Raw genomic sequence first — 24,274 nt, 5'->3', positions numbered from 1 at the left:
AAATTTCCAATAACCAGTAGAATAATAATTATAATGGCCAACAAATGTTGAACACTTACTGTGCGCCTAGCCCCATGTTAATTTAATCATTATTATCTCGCTCAGGCCTCACAATAATGGTATATGTAAATCCTGTCATTGTCCTCAGGAAACTGAGGGTCAGAGAGGTTAAGTCACATTGGTAGGGAGTGGTGGTGACTATATATAAGCCCAGGCTTACTGGACTCTGGAGTCTATGTTCTTACGTTTGTGCTAAACTTAATCCCTAATGGAGAAGCCTTTGGAAGCATAATCTTCTGTGAATCAAAGCTTGTAACAAGGGTACAGCACCCTTACCTTCTGACGTAGAATTTTCAAGGGGAATAACCTAGGGAATTTTGTTCATTTGTGAGAGTGAGATAGAAGCATCCCCTGTTTACTTCATGTAACTGAATGGGGCATCTGCTTACTATTAACATGCCTAGTATTTGCTCCATGGTATTATAATTGCATTTCATATCTTTTTACTCATTTGCACATTGAATCTGCCTAGAGAGAAACTAGCATAACCCAGATGTTCATAACACATGTACAGTTGATCCTTGTTATTCATGGTAATTAGGGTCTATAAAGTTGCTGCGAATACTGAATTAGCAAATCATGAATCTTTGTTCCTAGGTGAAATATAGAGTTAGATTCCTGTGACTTAAGGCAAGTAATACTTAGATAAAAAGAGATTTTGTAATGATTAAAAATGTCAATTCAATAGGAGGATATACTATAGCCTTACAATATATCAATACTATAGGACAAGATACTAAATGTGTACACAATGAATGAAATAGTGTGTTATGTATCAAAATATATATGATACATACCTCTATTCATGTGTATATTCACACTGCATGCATGCTGACCTCAGGAAGGGAAGAGTCATTGGGTTACACAGCTCGCTTCAGCCAAGGACTATTTCTAGAGAAGGCTGGTAACTAAGACCTGTCAGCAGGCAGAGTTTATAGATGGAAAAAAAAGTCTTTCAATTCTTAAGAGGGATCTAGTATGTCACAATATCCAATACAAATGAGGTTTATGCCAGGAATTTAACACAATCAGTGTAATTCACTGTGTGAATAAAAGAAAGACGGGAAAACCCACATGATCATCTCATTACTGCCAAAAATGCATTGACAAAATTCAATATACAATCATAATTTTTTTTCATGATGATGAATGTGTAAGTATACACAGAAATTTTATTTATTCTTTTTTTTTAACATCTTTATTGGAGTATAATTGCTTTACAATGGTTTGTTAGTCTCTGCTTTATACCAAAGTGAATCAGCTATACATATACATATATCCCCATATCTCCTCCCTCTTGCATCTCCCTCCCACCCTCCCTATCCCACCCCTCTAGGTGGTCACAAAGCACTGAGCTGATCTCCCTGTGCTATGCGACTGCTTCCCACTAACTACCTGTTTTACATTTGGTGAATATATAAGTTCATCAAACTAAGAATAGAAGGGAACTTTCTCAAATAGAGTGCATTGACAAAAAACTTACAGCAAGTGTCATACTTAATAGTAAAATATTGAAAGCTCCTCTCCTGAAACTGCGACTGTAACAGTGGTGTCCACTATTACCCCTTTTATTCAGTATTGTACTGTTGGTCTTATCAAGTTCAATATGCAAGGAAAATGGTATTAAGACTGGAAAGGAAGAAGTGAAATTGCCATTATTTGCAGATCACATGAGTATTCATGGAAAAAATTCAGAAGAATCTAAAGATGAAATATTAGTTACTAATTTAACAAAGTTCCTGGATACATAGCCCATATACAAAAAATTTTCAGAGTTCTGTGTATTAGCAACAGACAATTAGGAATAAGAATTTTAATGTAGTACTATTTGCAATAGAATAAAAATAGAAATACTTAGGATTAATCTAACAAAAGATATGTAAAACATTTACACAAAAATGTAAAATATTACTGAAATTCTAAAAGACTTAAGTAAAGGGAAAGAATTATCATGTTTGTGAATTGGAAGACTTAACATTGAAAAAATGTTATTTTTCCTCAGTCATTCTATTCTAACTCTAATCAAAGTTCTAAAAGATTTTTATGGAAATTGATAAGCTGATTCTAAATTTTATATGGGAAATACTGAGATATAAGAATACCCAAAGCAGCCAAAAGTATATTCCTTTTCTGCCATCATGGTTCTATGTGCTATAGGCTTATTAGAAGAAAAAGAAAAGCTTTGCTGATAAACCTTCTTTTTTATTTTCTTTCCCTTCACCTTTTTCTTTTATTCATCCCTCCCTTTCCTTCACTATTCTTCTCCTCTTCTTTCTACCTTCCAAACCCCCTTTTCTCTTCTTTTTTATCCTTTTCCTTGTCTTACAATTTTTCTCATTCCCCTCCTGCTTCTTCCTGTTCACTTTTTCCTTCCCTTTCTCCCTTCCTTCCTCATTTCCTCTCTCTCTCTAACTCTCAGATAGAAAAAAGGAAGTTCAACAAGAACTCTAACTCTACGTACTGTATCTTCATGGTCAACAAGCCCTATGCCATCACCTGCTCTGTGGTGGCATTCTACATCCCATTTCTCCTCATGGTGCTGGCCTATTATCGCATCTATGTCACAGCTAAGGGGCATGCCCACCAGATCCAGATGTTACAACGGGCAGGAGCCCCCTCAGAGGGCAGGCCCCAGCCAGCAGACCAACATAGCACTCATCGCATGAGGACAGAGACCAAAGCAGCCAAGACCCTGTGCATCATCATGGGTTGCTTCTGCCTCTGCTGGGCTCCATTCTTTGTCACCAATATTGTGGATCCATTCGTAGACTACACTGTCCCTGGGCAGGTGTGGACCGCTTTCCTCTGGCTTGGCTACATCAATTCTGGGTTGAACCCCTTTCTCTACGCCTTCTTGAATAAGTCTTTTAGACATGCCTTCCTCATCATCCTCTGCTGTGACAATGAACGCTACCGAAGACCTTCCATTCTGGGCCAGACTGTCCCCTGTTCAACCACAACCATTAATGGATCCACACATGTGCTAAGGTGAGTGCTTCAGGGCTTGTTAGATTTTGCTCATTTGCAGGCCCTCAGAAGAGGTAACTTTCCAGTTTTCTGTTTCCAGATAGATTATTCTTGAAAACTTGTGCAGTACTTTCAAAGGTTAAAAAAAAAAATTCTACCATCCGTTAATGGAATAGAGTAGTGGGTAAGGGCTCAGGCACTGGGGGTGAATGACCTACATTCAAATCCAGCGTCCATAGTTCTTTGATTTGGGGAAGTCATTTAAACATTCTGAACCTTAAATTCCTTAAAAAAATGAAAATCATAATCATGATTTCTACATCACAGGCTTTTTTGAGGATCAAATTAGCTAATATATGTAGAGCTCCTAGTACAGAGTCTGACACATAGTAAGAACTTAGTAAATAGTATCTACTCCTACTTATAGGTAGTATTTTAGGGTAGTGATTAAAAGCATGGTAAAATAGTCTTTATTTTGACTCTCAGTACCACTGCTAATCATTTGTATAATCCCTTTTGATTTTTATTTTCTTCAACTGTAAAAAATGGTAATAATAATGATACCCATCTTATAGGGCTTTTATGACAGGGATAATGTATTCATATAGGGCCTGATACATAGTAAGTGCTCATAATACTACTAATGTGAATAGTATCATATAACCTGATACCCTAAGATGGCCATAAAATAGCATGATAAACTAAACTGAAATAAATAGAATGATAACTATGCAATAGTAATGCTATGTGATATGATACATTGGAAGTATGGACAATGTAGAGTGGGGATATGAGTAGGAAAGAAGCTGATCTGGTTAAGGGAATCAGGGAAAACGTCACAGAACAGCATTTTATAAGAATTTGAGACTTGGAGGAGATGTCAAGGAAGGCATTCCAGACAGAGAGAACAGCATGAGGAAGGAAGTGGAATATGAAAGAGTGTGGAAATGTCAGGTGGTTTACCCAAGGTCACATAGGTTGACGGAGGTGGGAGTAACTTTGAAGTTCAGTGACTAGGCATGATGCCTCTTTCCAAACTGAGAATTTTCTTGCTACCCTGGCTTAGAGTTGTCCTCAGCTGTGGAAAGCTATGTGTGATAAATACATTCATCCTGTAGCAAAGATGAATTGTCAACGACAGTTTTTTCCTTTGCCCTGAGATGCACAGGAATTTCCAAAGAGCAGTTCCTTCTTTGAGACAAGCATTTAATTTCTCTGATGATGACAATATTTAGCTGTTCTGGCAGCTGAAAACTGGGGACTTTTCATCTACATGTGTAAGAAAAGAAGGAAAAAATAGAAATTGCTATGAAATATCAATGTGTTGCCTCAAAGACTGCTCAGAAGCATGAATTCAATTTTCTGCTACCAGTGTGGGCAGGCTTGTAGCTAAAGCCTAGTATGATGTTGAGATTCCAGCTGGTGGAAAGGCCTCAAAGGATACTCCTATAGGCTGTCATTCTTTCTTAATTATTGTGCCTTTGTCAGTGTCATAGAAAGGATCCAACAGTAAAGTGTGTGTACAAGAACTTCTGTGTGGGTGCCAGCGAGTTTTTAGCTATTTAAGCTTAGCAGTTGCCTGAGTACAGGCTGCCGACTACTTACAGAGTATGCTCCAGCAGTGCATTTACTAAGTCAGTTGTTTAGAACTGGTGCCTTTTCCCGTAGAAACAGTCATAGAAAGAATTTAGGGTTTCTAGGGCATCCCAAGAAACTTATTTTACTAATACTATATTATTTTATCCCTGCTGCTTTTGGAAATCTGCAGCATGATTGTTAAGCAGAGATGGCAGTTTAGAGATGGCTTATGTGTATATTCTTCACGCTTTATTCCTTACATTTATTTCTTCCTGAGGTCATGAGAAGTACAGAAAGTTGGTCTGAGGTGTTTTTCTCTAGGGGTGAGGAATCTTATAAGAGTGGGGGTGGCCTATACATAGAAGAGAAAACTATTTGAAACTTGAATCCACTAGAGTGTAAGCCTTGCAAGGACAGGAATCCTGCCTGTTTTATTTCCTGCTACATAACAAATAACCCAATATGTTGCTTCATGGGTAAATTAACAAACCATAAAATTAATTCTCCAGATCAACTGTTTTAACTTAATACAATCTAAGGAAAATGTGTGTTTTTCTTAAAAGTCCCACAAGTAGGACATCAACAAATTCACATGAGTTCATGAAATATAAAACCAAAACAATGGAAAGTAAGATCAGCTTTTATCCTGCTAATCCTACCCCTAGCCTCAGAGACAAGAATAACCACTAGTCTGGTAATCTTTTCAGTGCATTTACAACATTCATAAAAACATGCAAATTCATAGGTTTTTCTCCCTTCATTTTACATAAATAGAGCCGTTCTGTGTGTACTTTTCTGCACCTTGCTTTTTATCCATTAACAATGTATTTTAGAGATCATCCCACCTCAGAACATATAAATCTAACTCATTCTATTTAACTGTTCCATAATCTTCTGTACTAAAAATACATATTAAATTTTATTTAATTATTTCCCATTAGTAGATATGTAGGTGTCTCCAATCTTTTGCTGTTACAAACTGTACTATTTTTAATGCCCTGGAACACATTTCTTTGTGCATATGCCATTATTTCTCTCAGATAACTACCAAAAGTGAAATTGCACTACTGACATGTATGTGCATTTAAAAATGTTATGCTTACCATGAAATTGACCTCCCAGAGCACCATAGTGCTTTGCATTTTCATCAGCAGGGTGTGAGAGTATCTGCTACTCCTTCCCCTCACCAACACTGGATACTAAGCATCTTTTATTAATATACTAATTTAAAATATGCTCTTTTGTTTAATTTGCATTTCCCAGATGATTTGATAGATTGAACCTCTTTTAAATTAGTTATTGACTGCACCTTCATATGTTTGGTACTTTATCTGACAACATTGTTCTATTTTTCTGATTAATTTCTGGATGCTCTTTATTATATTCCAAATATTAATCCTTTGTTATATAACTTTCAAATACATCCTCCCATCTTCTGCTTGGTTTTGAACTTTGGTTAACTTTTGTCTTATAGAAGTTTCAAATTTTGAAAAAACTATTCTTATTTGACCTCTTACAGTTGGCTCACTTCCTTCTTGAAAAATTTTCCACATTAATTTTCCTAAACACCATACTTGTCTGGTTTTCCTCCTAACTCACTAGCAACTCTTTCTTAGAATCCTTAACAGGTTCTTCCTTCTCTATCTGGCCTCTCAATGTTGGAGTTCTTCAGGGCTTGGTTCCTGATATTCTCCTCAAACTACTTTCTCACTTGGTGTGATTTAACCATCCATAGCTTTAAATACAATTGTCATGCTGTCAACCCTATTAATATCTCCAGGTCATAGCTGCCCTCTAAACTCCAGACCACAAGATCCAATTTGCTTCCTTGACAACCCCAGTTATGTGCTTCTTTGGAATATCAAATTTCATGCATCCAAAACAGAATCCTTCTATATCTCATACCCCAACTGCAAATTTCCTGAGTCTGCCCTATCTCCATAAGTAGAGCTATCATCTACCATGTTACTAAATCCAGACACTTTTTTGTAGTACTGATAGGAAACTAACATGTTAGAAGGCAGACTTAAAGATTTTAGAAAGGAGAACCAATCAGCCAATATTGGAAATATGGAGTTAAATTGAAATAAATATAAAATTCAACCATAGGAGCAAAATATAAATCACAGAAATGTAAGATGATGCCTGAACAAGTTTATAGCTGCATATATAAAATTTGGAACTTGATAAGTGTGCCTTCAATTTCCTCATCCAAGGCATCTGTTGACAAAGTACTGGGCAGGCCACCAGAGACCTCCTTCCATATTAATAATAATGATTATGATTCCTAACATAATTCCAGAAAAGACTGTGCCAGTTACTGTATTTAAGAACTCTGAATGCATCATTGCATTTAATTTTTACAACACTCAAAGAATTTGGTATTATAATTATCGTCATTTTAAAGATGAGAAAACCAAGGTTTAGAGAGGGTAAGTAACTGGCCCAAACTCACACAAGTAGTAAATGATGAAGCTGGAATTCAGACGTAGGTCTTTCTGATTCCAGAGTTCAGTTTTGTCCAGCCCACTTAAGAGTTAGGAATAGGGTTACCACTTCTCATGTTTATCTTGACTCTTTGGATAAATTTGGTGAAATATTTATCAATCCGTCAACTCTACCATCCTGCTTATATTTCTCTATCTTGTCTGCAAACCTTGAAGATTAGTAACTTGTTCAAATCCAGGCATTTTTCAATCTCTTTTCTAAAAAGGAACTAAGGTTAGATCAGATGGCTCTATTCTTAGTAATCTCAGATTGAGTCCTGTCCCTGGGTACACGTTGACTATTCAAAGAAATAATCAACTTAATACAAGCTCACCTCAGGATAGAGACTAAACTCTACTATAGAAATCACCCTTTTCACATTTTTTCAATTGGATCATTTGTTCTTTTCTACTTCTTCTGAATGGCAGTGGCCTGTTTACAGTACTCTCTTTCATGGCGTTTGTGCTGCTTTTGATTATAGAGTTCCTTATTTGACTCCTATAAGGCCAATTATTCCTTGAGGGTAGAAACTATGGCTTTCTTTTCTCCATGTACCATATAGCCCCTCACACAGTATCTGCAAAATAGTATATAATCAAATGATCAGTACATTTTTGCTGATGAAATATCTTCATGATTATCTTCAGGTTTATGAAGGATTCACATGCTCAAAATTGAAAATTATCTGGTTTTTTTTTAATCTTCCCTGAGGCTCTAAAAAGTATAGAGGACTTAGTCTACAACCCAAGACTCACATTGAGGAAAGCCAGTTCATGGCAGCACTATGAGACTATGAACTTTTTTCTCTTAAAATCTTTTTGAGAGAATGGAATTGTACTTTTCCAGGTTGAATTAAAAATGAGCTAGTCTGGCCTCAGTGGTTTAGAATAGTAAGTTTCCCATGCTTGGCTCTATCCTCATAGCCCTTTGACTTACATGACATTTTATTATTAAACAAGCAGTTGGGTAGCCAGTGAAATAAAATACGCTCTTGCAAGACATTTTTAGAGGACTTTGATCACTCAGATTGTACTAATTACACACAGTAGCAGAGATGTCTGCAGTTGTGTTTGGTTGTTTTCTGTTGGATAATTGTCTTCTTTGGGAATATCCAGCCCACAATCAAAATAGAAGTGAAGATACCATTTGGCTGGCTGATGAAATAGTTTGTCCTATAGATATGTACATTACATAGTCTTTTTTTCTTTTTTTTTAATTAATTAATTAATTTTTGGCTGCGTTGGGTCTTTGTTTCTATGCGCGGGCTTTCTCTAGTTGCAGCGAGCTGGGGCCATTCTTCATGCGGTGCACAGGCTTCTCATTGCGGTGGCTTCTCTTGTTGCAGAGCGTGGGCTTTAGGTGTGCGGGCTTCAGTAGTTGTGGCACGCGGGCTCAGTAGTTGTGGCTTGTGGCCTCTAGAGTGCAGGCTCAGTAGTTGCGGCACACGGGCTTAGTTGGTCCACGGCATGTGGGATCTTCCTGGACCAGGGCTCGAACCCGTGTCCCCTGCATTGGCAGGCGGATTCTTAACCACTGTGCCACCAGGGAAGTCCCGGCTACATAGTCTTTTTAAAAAATAGCTTCCAGACATGAATTATTGTCATAAAAATGTTTCTTGGGGCTATTTTAATTCGTATGCACACATATATAAGAAAGAGGCATAATGCAAGCATGTGGGCAATGGATTCTAACAGATTCATTCTGTGTATGAACTGATTCTTAGTGAATTTGGAGCCAGCGTCTCTCTCCTTGTCACATCTTTAACCTGATTCTATAACTGTGTTTTCCCCATCTGCCAACATCTCCCTTAGTCTCATAGAAGTTACTTTTGCCACTCTAGGAAACTCACATCAAACATAACAACAGAGAAAGGAAGAAATACCCTAATGAGAAAACATTGGCTGCTTTCCTACTCAAGTCAGGAATAAGATAAGGATGCCTTGTCATCTCTGCTGTTCAACATTGTGTGTACAAAATCCAAATGACAGAAGGAAGAAACATGATAATTTTATCTGATGTTAACCAGTAAAATATGGGAGAATATTCCTTTGGAAGCCTGGCCTCAGCTTAGTCATTCTTCAAGCCAAGTGATACTCCCTACTTGGGAGGCATAGTGTGAACATATAGACTGTGACTACACAGAGTCACGTGGGTGACAGGTGATAGGAATAAGCCATATTGATTTGATTTGGGGTTAAATAGGGATTTGATTCTGGAGTTCTTTGTTCATTGGATAAATGCCAAGGATTTTGCCAGTCTTGTTCACTGCTGTATCCTCTGAGCCTAGTAAAGTACCTGGAACATCATGAGACTTGACAAGGGAGTGAAGGAATGCTTCTGTTCCTTCTTCCCTGGCCTAGCTTCTCTTCTATTTAGCTGTCTCTATGCTGATTAGCTCTGAGGATCCATGGCAGAGTAGGGACTCAGAGTGCTGACAGTAACTTTAGACGGAGATTTTTCTCTACGTGAAATCCACTGAGGATTCCAGTTTTGGCTTCTTGGGTGAATAATTCCTATCCTGCCTATCTCACTACCTCACTGTGAAAATCAAACAAGATAATAGATGTGCAATTGCTTTCCTAACTGCAAAGCTCTGTCCTCATGGGAGAGATAAGTATGTTGTAAGAGCAGACTATTTATAAGTTAGGTAACACAAGCAGAGTTTACATGCAAAGTTTAGCTTTGTGGATGGGTTTCTCTGCTCATGCCAGGCTTCAGTATCTTCCCTGGTTCTCCAAGTTTAGATCTTGCTCAGACTTAGGTCACTCACCTGATTCCTAAGAAGGCTGAACATTTCTTCAAGCACTTCCCAAAGAACTTCTTACATATCTACCTTGGCTCTTGGCTGTCATCCTCCATTCTCCACCCTCAATCCCCTGATGAAAAGGTTTTCCATTGACCTGGAGGTCTCTAGACCTGCCCTGTCCAATAGGGTAACCACTAGCCACATTCGAAGAGCTCAGTAGTTACATGTTGTAAGTGGCTACTGGATTAGACAGTACAAATGTAGACTATTTCATTTATCGTAAAAAGTTCCAATGGACAAAACAGCTCTAAAGCAATTTGAACCATCTCTCTCGAAGGAAACAATGTATATTTTCCCTCATACTTATATTAACTCCTTTTATCTACCAGAGCTTAATAATAAATAAACTGATTCTAGTGGATGGGCTATATTAAGTCTTTGACATTTCCATGCATAAGATTAGTATATTCAGATTTATATGTGGAATCAATAAAGAAAAATATGAAGATAGGGAAAAAGTGAAAGTCAGAAAGAGGCAAAGAGAATGAGGTTCCCCAAAAAAACAGTAGAAGGAAAAAAATTTCTTTCAGGTCATTATTGCCTCTTGTTATCAGAATTTATAATTGTATTCATGTCTTATTTACTTCTTTATTATCTATCTCCCAGTCAGACTGTCAGTCCCTGAGGGCAGATAACATCCATTTTATTCCCAAAAGTTCCCCCAGGGTGTATGTAGCACATTGATCAGTTAATACATTTGCTGAATGAATGAATGGATGCCCTTATCAGACCCTATCTAGACCCTATTGTTCACATGGACAGTGTATACTCAAATAAATTTTCACCACTTAAAAAAATTTTTTTTGTTAATTCCTTAACTGGAATAGTTTTTTGTTCGTTTTGTTTTTCCACTGTGTAGACACTTGCCAACTTTCTAATTCACCCCATCAGAATTCCCCATTTAAATAAAGGTTTTCACCTAGTAGATTGGAAGATTACCCATGGATGAGGAAATAATTTAGGTTTGATTTACTTTGGATCCTTAGAGGTTTCTGCTAATGTTGGAAAGCTGTTTGACATTTAAAAGCCATTTTTTGGCCTTTACCTTGAACTTTGGAGGCTACAGTTGGATTCAACATTTGCCTCATTGTTTTGAGCCAAAGCAGACTTAATCTGGGTAAACCAAGGCTGGGTGAGCATGACCTTGCCTTCTCTCCCCCAGTCTCCCCCAGGGATGGCTGCATAATTCACAGCCCCAACGCAAAATGAAAATGTGGGGCCCCTGGTTCAAAGGGCAGGAACACGTTTCTGTTAAAAGTATTAAAATGGAAATCTTTTTTCTTTCCTCCTCAGTCTTTCTCTCAACTTGTCATATGTATTTTATTTGCTATTTACCTTTTCTCTAGTAGAAAAACAAAATGCAATTTTAAAGTATTAGCAGAAAATTTACCATCTGTCTTTATATTGTGCACTGACAGTTTTAAATGCAAAAATAAGAGCATTTAACCTGTATGTGGAGTCACCAAAATTATACAGATTACACAAATTGTATTTTGTAGTTCAGACATGCTTATGTATTTTATTTTTACCAGACAGTGCACAAAACTAACGCAACTGTTTTTATTTCACTTCTTGATACACACACATTCTACTAACATTCTCCCTTCAGCTTACTGTGGAGTGAAGAAGGACTAAAGAGAAAAGAACCATGATTTGCTCTATCATATCCTTTCTTTCTATGTCAGTATTTTCAACATAAGTGCTTGGCTAATAGAGGAAGGCAATGCATGTGGAAAAGACATGGTAGGGTTCCTTGATGGTTCCTTTTTCTTAGAAAATCACTGCCTCCTTTCTGCATCTGGCAAGTTCTGGTTCAAATGGAAAACATGGGCTCTCAGGGCCACCAGCCATCTGCTTACTCAGTCATAGATGTGTTGATAGGAAACATGAGTGCAGAATTGTAGTGGACCCATGATCTGTGGGAATTCAGCAAGACTCAGCAAATACAAGGTAAGCATGTTACAGAAGCTGCTGACAAAGACGATGGGAGAAGGAAAATGCTTTATATACATTATGTTTTCACGTTGTGTTTGCTTTGAGTCTTAGTAACTCTTTATGTATGGTTGGTCTACCAGAATTCTGTGCTCACAGGGCATCACTAACGTGAGAGGCAGCAAGGAACTATGGTGTACACTCATTCTGCACGTGTCATCTCTGCTCACATGCATGCTTCATTGTCCCTCAGAGATCACAAGTTCAAAGATAAAGTTATTGATAATTCCAAGATGAGGACAAGCAGAACATTACACCAAGCTCTAGGTTCGTGTGCGACTGCTTTGGTCACACAACCATGAAGCTGGCCCTGTCCTCAGTCCTTCCCCAATCCCAACCTGAAGCAGCTCTCACAAAACATTGCTCTTGTTGAGATCACACCAGGAAAACAGTGAGAATAACATCAGAAGAGCTCCACTTGCCTCATCAAATACTCAGGGTTAGAAAAGTTAGTGCTGTTTGCAAAGTGTACTTGCAAAAGTTTGGTAATCAAGTGGCTTAAGCTGCCCTGCAGGATGCCCACTGCTGGACTAAAGTGCTGAGGCCTAAAACATCATCCTTTCCACTGTCTCTGACTCAGAGGAAGGTGAACTTTGGTAAGTAAACAAAGGGGCATCAGACCCAATGTAGCATAATGGCTATAGGGGCTGGAGCCTGTGACACCTGGATGTCAGTCCTGTCTGAGATCTGTCATTTACTATCTATATAATCTTCAGCATGTGACCAGACATCTCTAGGCCTCTGTTTCCTCACCTGTAAAATGGGAATAATATTAGAACCCATCTCCTAGGGCTTTTGTTAAGGTTAAATATGATAACGTATGTGCAGAGCTGAGCCCAGCTTCTGTTACACAGAAAGTGCTCCATGCACGGAAGCTGCTGTAACTGTTGTTATTATAATTGTAGATATAACATTGTTCATATCTTGGTTAAAACAAACAACTTCTCCAGTTATTTTCTCAGCCTCCTGATAAGCATTTCTTAAGAAATGAGTCGATAGAAATCTCTGTGTTCTAAACACTGCTCCTTAAACAAGGAACACAGAGCTCCCTCTGTTAGAAGAAAAGCCAGAAATGAATGAAATTAAATTAATCACACTGTTTATAAATAATTGTTTAAACATGAGACAAAACCTGTTTCCTGGGTACATCATGCCCTGTGCTGAACAGTTGGGACTGTAATTTTGAATATGCCTTCTGGCTTTTAAATTACCTGGAGGCATTTCTTTGATCCAACATAAAACATGCTAACTTGTCGAACAAGTTGGTTACAGTCTGTGTTTATTTGTTTTCCCCCTTTGGCTCTGCAGGTGCTCTTGTTGCTAGGGTGTTAGGGTTCCATGTACCAGCCCTCTGAGATTGGTGCCCACTGTGCATGTCACACTTCAGGGCAAACCCCAAACCACACCCAGCTCCAGTGGTGCTCAAGGTGGTTTATCAGAGGTCAAGAATAGAGGCAGTGTGATGTGGGGCTCTGACCCTTGACCCTGGCTGCACACTAGAGCCACCTGGGAGCTCCTGGGTTCCACATGTAGAAATCCTATTTTAATTGGTCTGGTTGGGGACCAGAAATGCGTATGTTTTAGGAGCTCTAATGTACAGCAGGATTGAGAACCATCAGTGCACTGGAAAGAGCAGGAAGGCTGTCTTCTAATTCCTTACTGATTGCTGTCATTTCTCTCAGCACCAATAAAGTGAGAAAGTTCACATAGATAATGCTTCAAGTTTAGGTCTAGCTCCATGTCTTACACTATTGAGATAGTCTGGATTTAAACTGGTAGTTCTCAATTGGGGACAGTTTTGTTTACCGGGGACATTTAGCAATGCCTGAAGGCATTTTTGCTTTTCACAACTGGTGGATGCTACTGGCATCCAGTGGACAGAGACCAGAGATGCTACTAAACATTCAAGAATGCATGGGACAACCCTCGCCAGAGAATTGTCTGGTCCCAAATTTCAAAATAAATCTGTGGTTGAAAAGCCCTGCTCTAAACCAATCCTCTGGGATTTTCAACAAAGAACCTCCTTACCTCTGCCAGGGGACGGCAGGAGAGGTCTTTGAACAATGCCAGGAGTTGTGTGTGCTTTTCTCTGCCTACTACAGCGCAGCCTCTGCATCCTTTGGCTCCTTTTAACCCACGTCCACTCCCAAGACAAGACAAGGGGGAAAAAAACCCTGTAAAAGGCGATTATTTCTGAGAGGAAGGGCCCTGAATGTCCGTGGTCAGAGTGCCAGTAGTAACCTTGCAGATAAGCCCTTTCTCTGAGGCAGGCTCTGTGAGCTTGTTCCCTTACAGCATGCACCTGTGCCAGAGACACAGTCCTGCCAATTTAGTCGGAGCAGCTGTTCAGGAAGGAATTGCCTCCAAAGCACACTTAAGAGACCTACTAGGAAACCATATCCCTGTGTAAATGTGTGCTTAGTCCACACTGTAATGATACCTGACCCTGGCCCATAGAAATGGTAAAGCTCCTTCTTATTCTGGGTGTTGACAAATTAGAGTGTCTCCAGGAGAGGATAAACATCATGATTTTCTTTGCTGAATTCATGACATGTGAAGAACAATGTAAAGAATGGGGGATGATGAGTTTAGGACTCAAAGAAGATTCAGGTCATGAGCGTTGTTTTTAATATCTCTGAAGGCTGTTTTGGGAAAGAGGGATCCGATTTGTTCTGCATGGTCTCAAGGGAAAGAGGTAGGTGCAAAGGACTGAAGTTTTAAGAGTGCATGTTCCAGCACAAAATGGAATGGATCCTCTTACTAAGATGTTCCTAATAAAGTAGAAGGAGAAAACTGGATGCTCACCAGTCACTTAGAAGTGTTGATGGACCATCAGTCACTGGAAGCATTGACTGATCATTTGTCAACATGGCCAAGGAAGGGGTGGGAGGTCAAAGGAGATATTCTCAGACCCTTTCTTTGTGATTGTGTGAGTTACAGAACCACGCAAGTCCTCCCACAGTGCAGTTAAACACAAGAGAGAGCAAAACCTCCTTTAGCCAGTGTAGCACTTTGTTTGGTTGAAGCTGGAGACCTTCTGGAAAGGTTACCAGTGGGAAGAGATGTGCCAGAGGTGATATTGTCAATTGCAGGGACCATTCTCTTTTCCTTTATGATTCTTCTAGCAATCTGGCTAGTAGGAAATTTAGACACATCTAAGGGAGGAATCCATTCCTGGGTTCTATAGATGCCTGCTTAGTGGTTAAGCAGTTGATTTTATTCCTGAGATCCTGTTTGAGAAAAATGTTGTCATATCCACCTATCCAGATAAATTTCTGTTCTTTGAGGCTTTAATATGAAAGGAATTGCTGTTTAAAGATTTGTAAGGAGAAGGACTGAGATTAAAGAAAGATCCCCTCAACCTGGTTTTCATGTTCTTCCTTTTTCACATGGGAACAGTTAAGACCTGGACTTCTCTGGTCTTAAGGTAGTAAGGCAGGGTCCCAATCTAGAGGAAATCAGAGTACTGATGAAGCAGCTTAGTGTTATGGCTAAAAGCATTGGACTTGGCATTTGATGGACCTCAGTCTGAACTCAGGTCCTGCCACTTTGAACCTGCGTGATCCTGGGCAAGTTACTTGACCTCTTGCTGCCTTGGTTTCTTCCTGTGCAAAAGTGGAAGTAAAGGTGATTCTTGCCTCATAACACTGTTAAGAGGCTGGTGTGAGATACTGTACATATAGAGCCTGGGATAAGGAACTTATTGATATATGTGCTCTCCTTATCATAATCATCATCTTAGGCAAAAAAGCAGGAACACTAGGTTGGGAAGACAAGGCTTCTTTTTCTGGAACACTGGTTCATTGTCAGAACTGGGTCTGAGGGGAAATGGTTTGGGGTCAAAATCACCCTAATATCCTCCTCATAAGGTACAGGATAGTTCCTGAGCAATAAGTTCAGAAGGAGAAGGAAAATTACTTCAACTTCAAGGATAGGGGAACTGTGGGGAAGGGAGTGAGCCAGAAAGTTCTAGCTTCTGTGCTCCAAGAAATGCTGTGAAATCATCTCCAACCCTTGAGCAAGGAAACCTGGTGGATGGCTTCTGGTTATATAAACAAATATCTGAGTGTGCTCTGGGTTATATTCAACCAAAGAGCCAAGAACCTGCTTTTTACAAAGTGATTTCTGAATTATTTTCTTATTCTCATTTTTTACAAGATTCTTGGAAACGTTTCACAGTTAGAATTGTCCTTGGAGAGCTTTTTGTTCTCTAAGAAATGGATGAATCTATATTTTGGTAAACCTGACAAACAAATATATTTGGTGCCTACTCATGTTCCTTTTATTCTTTTCAAACTTTTATTTCCTTTGCTGGCTGGTATAATGGAATTTTTCTTCTATTTGTGAATTTTTATTGCCTGCTTAGAGTTTCTGACTTTGGGGAAAGGAGTGTGTGTGTGTGTGTGTGTGTGTGTGTGATTGTCATTATAATAACTAGTTACCTACGAATAACTTGGTTTCTTGGTCCAGATGTCACCATCTTTATTATTGTCATCTTAGTATCTACCATTTACTGAACACTGGTTTTATATGCCGGCCATTGCGCTAAGTGCATTACATGTGTCATCTCATGGAATCCTTAATATAATCCATGGAGCAGGTATTAAAATCCCCATTTTACTGATGGGGAAATTGCGACTCAGAGAGATTAAATAACTTGGCTACTGTCCTATATAGCTGGTGAGTGGTGGGCCAGGATTCTAACACATGTTCACCTAATTTCAGAGCCCTTGCTGTTAACCACTAAGCTATAGGCTCCTTGCTAGTTAATTAAAAACTCTTGAAATAATGCGGAACTTTTGATTCTTAGACATGCAAAGGGCTTCAGAAGTGATCTGGTCAAATATCCCAACCAATGCAGTGATCTCTTCTACAACTTATCTAGTAGGTAGTTGTCTGTCTCTCCTCCCAGTGAGGGGTAACTTATTATTATTATCCAAGGCAAGACATTGGCTGGGTTGCAAATGATAATTTTTTTGCCTCTGGTTTTCTTTTGGGACTATGTGTATAATATAACTATAGAGAGAGAAGCTATTTCATGTGTATCATTTAAGAGGATGTTAAGGCCATTCAGACATGTGGGATTTTAAACTGTAAATGCCAGCTGGATTGAGCTGTAATAGAATAGCCTTGAGCAATATAGTGTGACTTGCAGGGCAGGTAGTGAAGGGCATATAAAGCCCTTCTTGCCTGACCCAGTCTGGTTTTCCAACTCATTTCACTCAACTCTCCCCCGACCTAACTCCCTGTGCAATAAGCGTGCAAGATTGATCAGTTTTCCTTAGATAAATAGTGAATTCTCCAGCCTCTGGATTACTTCTGCTGTCTCAAATGCTCTTTCTCACTTTCCTGCCTGGCACAAGCCTACTCATTCCTTGAGGCACAGTTCCAATATGAGCTCTCTCAACTTTCCTGATCCCTACCCCCTGAATATTGGAGCTAACCACTTCCTCCTCTGGGCTCTCACACCTGCTTCTCTTTTTTCTTGGAGGCTCAGCTCATCCTGTGGGATCTTAAGTAATTTTATGCACTTCAAACACCCTCTGCTCACCTGGACAGCTTCTCGAGAGCAGGACATTTCCTACCTGCAGTGTCTAAGAGTCGAGGGTGCCTGTTCAGTGAAGGTGCACATTTAGTGAAGCTGGTACAATAAGACTCTTGAGTTGGATTTGCCTGGTTCAGCTGGTGGCTCCACCTCTCCCTAGATGAGTTGACTTGGGCAAGTTACTACGCCTCATTCCACACAACTTGAGCCGTAAATAATAAAACCTATGTGATAGGATTGTTGTGAAAATTATATGAGATAATCCATGATTAGTTTAGCACAATCACTGACACATAATAAACGCTCAATTAATATTGGCTGATATTATCACGGATCCATACTTTTAAGGCATTTTCTCCTACATATTTTTAGGTTCTGTCATATCAAAATAGTTCAGCAGAAGAAGCAGGCAGACGGTCTGATCCCCCAGACTCAAAGTTCCAGTCTTTTATTTGTCCTTTAGGAACTGTGGTAAACAGTGGAAAAAAGCCTCACAAGGAAATTGGTTTGACCTTAATTACATGTGCACATTGAGAAATAGAGGTGCATTCGGATTAGAATAAGCCATGCGTACTGACTTGATCTTGCGCTTCAGCATGTTGAAACATGGACGTATCTGAGGCTGGTGGTGGAATTAAAGAACCCCTGAGAATATGTTTTGTCCAGAGCTACAAGGTTAGGCATTCCAAACTGTGCAAATTTAGTTCTTTCTGCAAGCAGCACAAAATAATAGAAAGATCCCAGAGTTCCCACCCTGAGGATGCATTGCTTTATGTCCTTGTCAAGACACTGTGCTCCCTGCAATTAAGTTTTCTCATCTGATAGGATTTTTTTGTCATTTGCCCGCTATTTTCACAATTTTTACCCATATCAACATTCTGCCCATGCTATTATTTATTTACTGTTTATCTTTAAATACATTTTTAATTTAAATAAATCTGTTTGTAAATGAAACTCTCTATTATGACCTTAAGTGAAAAATCATATAGAGAAGATGATTTTAAAATTAAATACAATGAAAACAAAACAAATTATTATTATTTGCATAACTTTTTTACTATTAAAATTTAATAATATTGTTTGCCAAAGTCTCTGAGTCAAAGGCCTGCTCTCCATTTTATTAGGTAGTAGAGAATTGTTAAAGTCAGAGTGGAACCAAACTGAGTACGTCTCTTTGAAATGAGCAGAATGAGTGAAAGAAGTATTGGATCTCCTTACTGTGATTCAGATTGTTTAACGTTGTGCCTCTTTGTTTGGCATATCACCTGTGGAAAACATCCCATGTTTGAGAAATACTGGATCCTCCAGAGTCAATATTCTGTTCTGGTGGATAGTGATCTAAACACAAATGAAGAAACTGGCCTAGGCCATCACCTTTTGAGCCATTGAATTTACTGATAAATTAGTACAAGTTTATGTGCTTACTGTTTATAAACAGTTCAATTAGTTTTTATCAGCTAATTGTAACCAAACATTCTGTTTTTTTTATCACATGAAAAACACCTTAAAAAATATTGCTTTGTGCATCTCTTTACATTTTTTGCCACCTCGTTTTCATGATTCATCACCAAGTCTGTTCTCATTTCATCATCAGTGTCATAAAAGCCAACAAATACCCCTTGTCCACTTTGCTAAAATGGACTCTTTGCATGCATGTCAATGCTTCCTTTCTGATCCCTTGTGCAGAATCGCTGAATGTCTCATACTGCTAGCTCTGACCCTTCCCACTCACTTGTCCTTTCTCTTACTGCCCCCTGTGTCCAGTGCTAAACTGTGCCTCAGGTGTGAGTAGAATAACTGGACATTCACCTCCTCAGGGAATCTTATACTCCCATGTGCCTAAGAATTATGTGAGAGCACTTTTTAAAAATGCAGATTTCTGCCCTCCCCACTCCCACCCTCTTGTCAGAGGTCTGATGTGGATCCTGGGAATCTGTATTTGCCATAAGTACCCAAGATAATTCTGATGCACATAGTCTCTGAAAAATTTTTTGAAAGATGACTTAGCTAGTGATCTCTCTCATCTTTTCCTCTTTTTCCTCCTCCTCCTCCTCCTCCCTCTTCTTCTGGAACAAAGGGAATTGTAACTCTATTTCATCAACCGTTAATATTAAACTTCATCACAAAACTCTTCCCACTGTACAAATGACTTCCATGTTTCCCAATGGACAGAATTCCTGATTGGGGAGGCAGAACACCTGATTTATAGCACTAGATCCACTGTTACCTAGCAATCAATCCATGCCCCTACATTGTACCTAGTTTCCTTCCTTACAGGTTTGTGTTGAAGATTAAATGTGGAAAATGATACAAAATTACTTCATAAATTGTAGAAGATTTTACTAAAACTATTGAAACAAGAAGCTGCATCTTAAGTCTGTTAAAATATCAGAGATTCTTTTTTAATGATGTTTTGCATCAGAAATTTTGAGCGGCTCTGCCAGTGTTTCTGATCAAGCATATGTTTAAGGAAGGACAGTTGTGGTCTCACTGCATTTTAAGTTGTGGCATCTCAGGCCCTCCCTATCCTATCCTAACGAGATATATTTAACAGCTTTGCAGTGTAACTTCACAGATTCAGAAATTGAGGTCTTTCAGATTCTTTAATACAAATCCAAAAATTATCCTCCCTGTTTCCAGCGAAACCTCTTCCCTCCACACAGAATATAAAGTATCAGATACTAACAATAGAATATTAAAGCCAAATTTGAAGCAATTACCCACAGCTTTGGAGAACAGTCCCACACACAGCTGGTACCCAATAAGAAGGTCTGTATTTGTCACCCACCATCTCTGCTCCTCATAGAACCAGAATGTCAGAGCTGCAAGGGATCTTATAGATAATCCTCCTTGTTTAAAGAACAGGGGAAATGAGGCACAGGAAAGGGACTGAGTCCTCAGAGGCATGCCTGGATGGAGGCTAAAAAGGCATTGGAATCCAAGTTCCTGTCTTCTGGTTTATTGTTCACATTGCTGAGTTAGTAGGGTGGCCTTGCGGTTGAAAGTGAAAGGGGCTCACTGAGTGTTAAAGCCATGCCTCCTGAGTGTGATTCATTGTATGGGTTGAGGTCTCTTGGGGTGCAGCATATTGCACCATGACTTTTTATCCTGAATGAAGACCTAAAAGGCAGATGATATTAAACTGTTAACTGTGAACAATTAGATTAGTACAGGAGTGTAAACTGAGACTGACACAGGCCAACCAGGATACAAGATCACCCTAGCATTATTCTCAAGTCTCCTTTCTCCCTACTTAAAGGGAGTTGGTTGTGAGTCCTCCATGGAGTTAAGAGGCTGGGCCATTTTCCTTTATTCATGACTTCTGTCCTTGGCAAGGGCTATATTGATGTTGTCTGAGTAAAAAGAGTGGTACCAGGCACCCAATAGCAATTCTGCAGAAATCTCAGTCTTTATTTGACTATTTGGAAGGATTATATGAGAGAACCAATATAACATTTTGGAAACACTTTTCAAAGAGCCTCCTCCTTGATCCCCAGCTGCTCTGGAGCCTTCCACTTACCTAACTCAATGCGTCACTTTAGCCCAGGTCTTCCTGCTTTGTCTTCCGTCCTCTCTCCTCATTCTTCATTATGTTTATTCACTTAGTCCCTTCCTCTGCTCTCGCTACGTTCCTCCTGACTCTGCAGGTTCTTTTTCCTTTTCCACCTAGTCTCCCTGGTTCTGAATCACAGAAAATATATACACCTCTTGGCAAAGATGTTCCTTTAGTGGGTAAGAGGGGTTAGCAGGAAAGAGTCCCACGTTAACGTCCCAGTTACATTGTGTTTCAGTAAGAGGAGGAGACACATCATACTGTAGGCTTCCCACGGGGAAAATAGATATAATATACACCCATGTACATATTCCTTTTACCCTGAGTCCATCGTAGTGGGACAAGAAGATGCTAGAGGCAGCAGAACCTGAACACTGGACTTAGTGGTGGTTCTCTCAAGATGATGAATGACAGTGTATCAGGACAATTCAGAGCCCAGACTTTGGAATCAAAAATGACTGGAATGTAAGTCTGATTCTGCCATTTATTAACTGAGTAAATTTGGGCAAATTATTTAAACTGAAACTCAGTTTCCTTGTCTGTTAAATGGGTTTAAAATACATGAATTAATGCACATAACACACTTAGCCCAGTGCCTTGCACACAGGTGCTGCCCTAATGAGTGGTGGTTTTTATTGTTGCTAATAATGATAATAATAAGTATGATACAAAGGGAATTTGGCCAGTGAGAAATGAGAAACCCTTCCTTTCTCCCTCCCTCCCTCCCTCCCTCCCTCCCTCTCTTCCTTCCTCCCTTCCTTCCTTCCTTCTCTCCTTCCTTTCTTCCTTCCTATTCATTCATTCTTTTAATAGATATGTTCAGTGAATAAAACAGATTAAAATGTGGGGCATATGTAAAGACATTAGGTCACATCTTGAGTTTTCTAGAGAGCTTATACTTGAAGAATGCCATGTGGAAAATCTGGCAGAAGGAATGTATAACCAAAGATGAATCAAAAGGTATGTTTAGAGCAAGTAGAAAACCCAGAAATAGCTCTCATTATTTAGGGATGAAATCTTGCATATTCTGCTTTAGTAAGAATAATCTTGCAACTGGAAAGAAGAGAACATCACAGGGAAAAAGTTGCTGCCTGGGATTGACGGAAAACTTTTAACTGTCTCTGAGCCAAGATGTATTATTTCTCATGGGATTAAAGGAACTGGTTGATAAGACCTCTGACTGGAGCTCTTTTGTGGACTCAGGATATGATGGCAGCCTGGAGACCAGTAAATATTGTCCCAGTTCTTAAAGAAAGATTAAAGCTAGACTGCAGAAACTATAGACTCATAGCTTGAAATAGACCTTATCAAAATTCAAAGACAGTCATTATACAAATGATTCGTATGCAAGAGTCAGTGTTGTTTCATTAAAAATAATTCATGCCAACTAATTTCATTATCTACTAGGACAGATTTACTGCTTGACAGAGACATTTCAGCAAGGCATTACACAAAACCTTCCATGGGTGTGTCCATTCTCAGGCACACGGATTGTTACCTGTCTGCTGGGAAGGCAATCTGTGGTGGGGTACCACAATTCTCTGGTTTAGCCCTGTTCAATCAGTAGTTTTTTCTCTTGACTGAAGATTGAAGGTCTAAGAAGCAGATGATACTAAACTGAAAAATCTAGGTAGCAATAGATTATCTGATCTTCCTATGTGTTGGTAGAATGCTTAAAGTCTAGCTTGAGTCAGTGCTAAATAATCCTATCTTGAATGTTGAAATTGTTATGATTTAGAATGTTCTCAATTGACTAAAATGATACCAAATCAATAAAATGAAATGAAACTGAGACACATGTCCTATATTTTGGCTAAATGAATGAATGAGTGAATAAATAAATAAATAAATAAAAATAAACTGCACCAATGTAATAAAGAACCACAAGAATTGACAGCTGTTTGTATCAAAAAGATAAAAGTTGGCAATGAGTTTAACATATAAGCCAATAGCATATAACCATTGTCAGAAATGAACTTAATGTTGACTGCATTCATAGAAGTAAACTAAATTGATGATGAAAAGTATGTAACATAAATCAGGCTCACTGTGTAAATTTGGGCTCTTTCCTGGTACTATATTTCAAGAGAGATAATTATAATAAGGATTGTGTTTAGAGGACAGTGCCCATTATGGGCAATAATCTGGAAACCATAATATATAATGAACTATTAAAGAAAATGGAAATGTGTAGCCTGGAGAAGAGAAAACTTGGAGGATATAATTAGTGGAGGGAAGAATTTTGAGTGGGCCTGGAGGGCATAGTAGTTCCACAGGGTAGAAGCTGTAGGAAGGCTGATTTTGGCAGAACATTAATAAGCTCTTGCCAATAACTAAAGTTGCTCAAAAATAATATGGCTTGGCCGGTCAGTGGAGATTCCTAAGCAGGATCTAAACAACTACCCATTTGCATGGCACAAGGGGCTTTCCTGCAGTGGGTGGGCTCTTTCACCAGCCTATCTGTCCATTCCAACTCTGAGGTTCTGTGATCTTCTCCCCTCTCTAGGGATGCAGTGGAGTGTGGTGGCCAATGGGAGAGTCATTCCCACCCCCCAACAACTTCTCCTTTGGTGACTGCTCAGCCCAGTGACACTTAGGCCCCTGGGGCAGTGACCCTGAAGACAGCCATCCCTCCAAGAGCAGGTCCTAAGCTGCTGCCTGTGCCTGACTGCACCCGGTATTCTCTTCACCCAGCGTTCCATCCATTGGTGCAGGCACCCCATGCCCATCGGGCTTTTCCTCCAGGATTCCAGCAGGTGGCAGGGGACAGGAGGGCTCCCTTGTTTACTGGGGGTTCTCCTCCAGAGATCCTCCTTGAAGGGATCTTTTTATTTCATAGCACTCCCTCTTCCCGGCTTCATAGTCACCCTGGCTTCATAGTCTCTGTTGTCCCCCATATATCCCCTTACTGTGTCTGGTTTGTCTCACTCATGTTTCAAACACAATCACTCACTGTGTCCTATCTCAGTCATAGATGTCCGCAAATATTCCTTCTTTGCTGTGCCTGCTCACATACACTGTCAAAACACATCCTCCCTGCACCTGCCTTGATCAGAGTTGTGTTCCAAAAGCATGCATCTCTTGCTCGTTTGTGTCGGTCACAGCCATGTTCAAACTACTCACCAGCTCATCTCTGTCCTGCTCTGTGCCAGACACTAATACACTTTCCTCCCAGAATGTGGGTCCAAATGTGCATCCTCCTGGCCAGCCCCCCATATCAGTCACAGACTTCCACTTGCTTTACCTTATGTCCATGTCAGTCCTTCTCTTCAGGACATGCTCCATT

The 24,274-nt window shown here is 39.4% G+C and overlaps 1 protein-coding gene across 1 annotated transcript in view; it reads left to right on the top strand.

The window, feature by feature from the left end:
• The window catches only part of HTR4 (5-hydroxytryptamine receptor 4), a 160,260-nt gene extending 136,585 nt beyond the window's left edge, over positions 1-23,675 (top strand). Inside the window, exons 7-8 of the mRNA XM_081230627.1 lie at positions 2,480-3,048; positions 23,495-23,675. Of these exons, the coding sequence (XP_081086753.1) occupies positions 2,480-3,048; positions 23,495-23,585 (660 nt within the window). The 3' untranslated portion in view covers positions 23,586-23,675. The remainder of the gene's footprint in view (positions 1-2,479; positions 3,049-23,494) is intronic.
• Positions 23,676-24,274: the final 599 nt, after the last annotated feature.

This window comes from Mesoplodon bidens (assembly GCF_964165515.1).
Source record: "Mesoplodon bidens genome assembly, chromosome: 4".
Taxonomy (NCBI): Eukaryota; Metazoa; Chordata; class Mammalia; order Artiodactyla; family Ziphiidae; genus Mesoplodon; species Mesoplodon bidens.
This window is presented reverse-complemented; position numbering and strand designations above follow the sequence as displayed.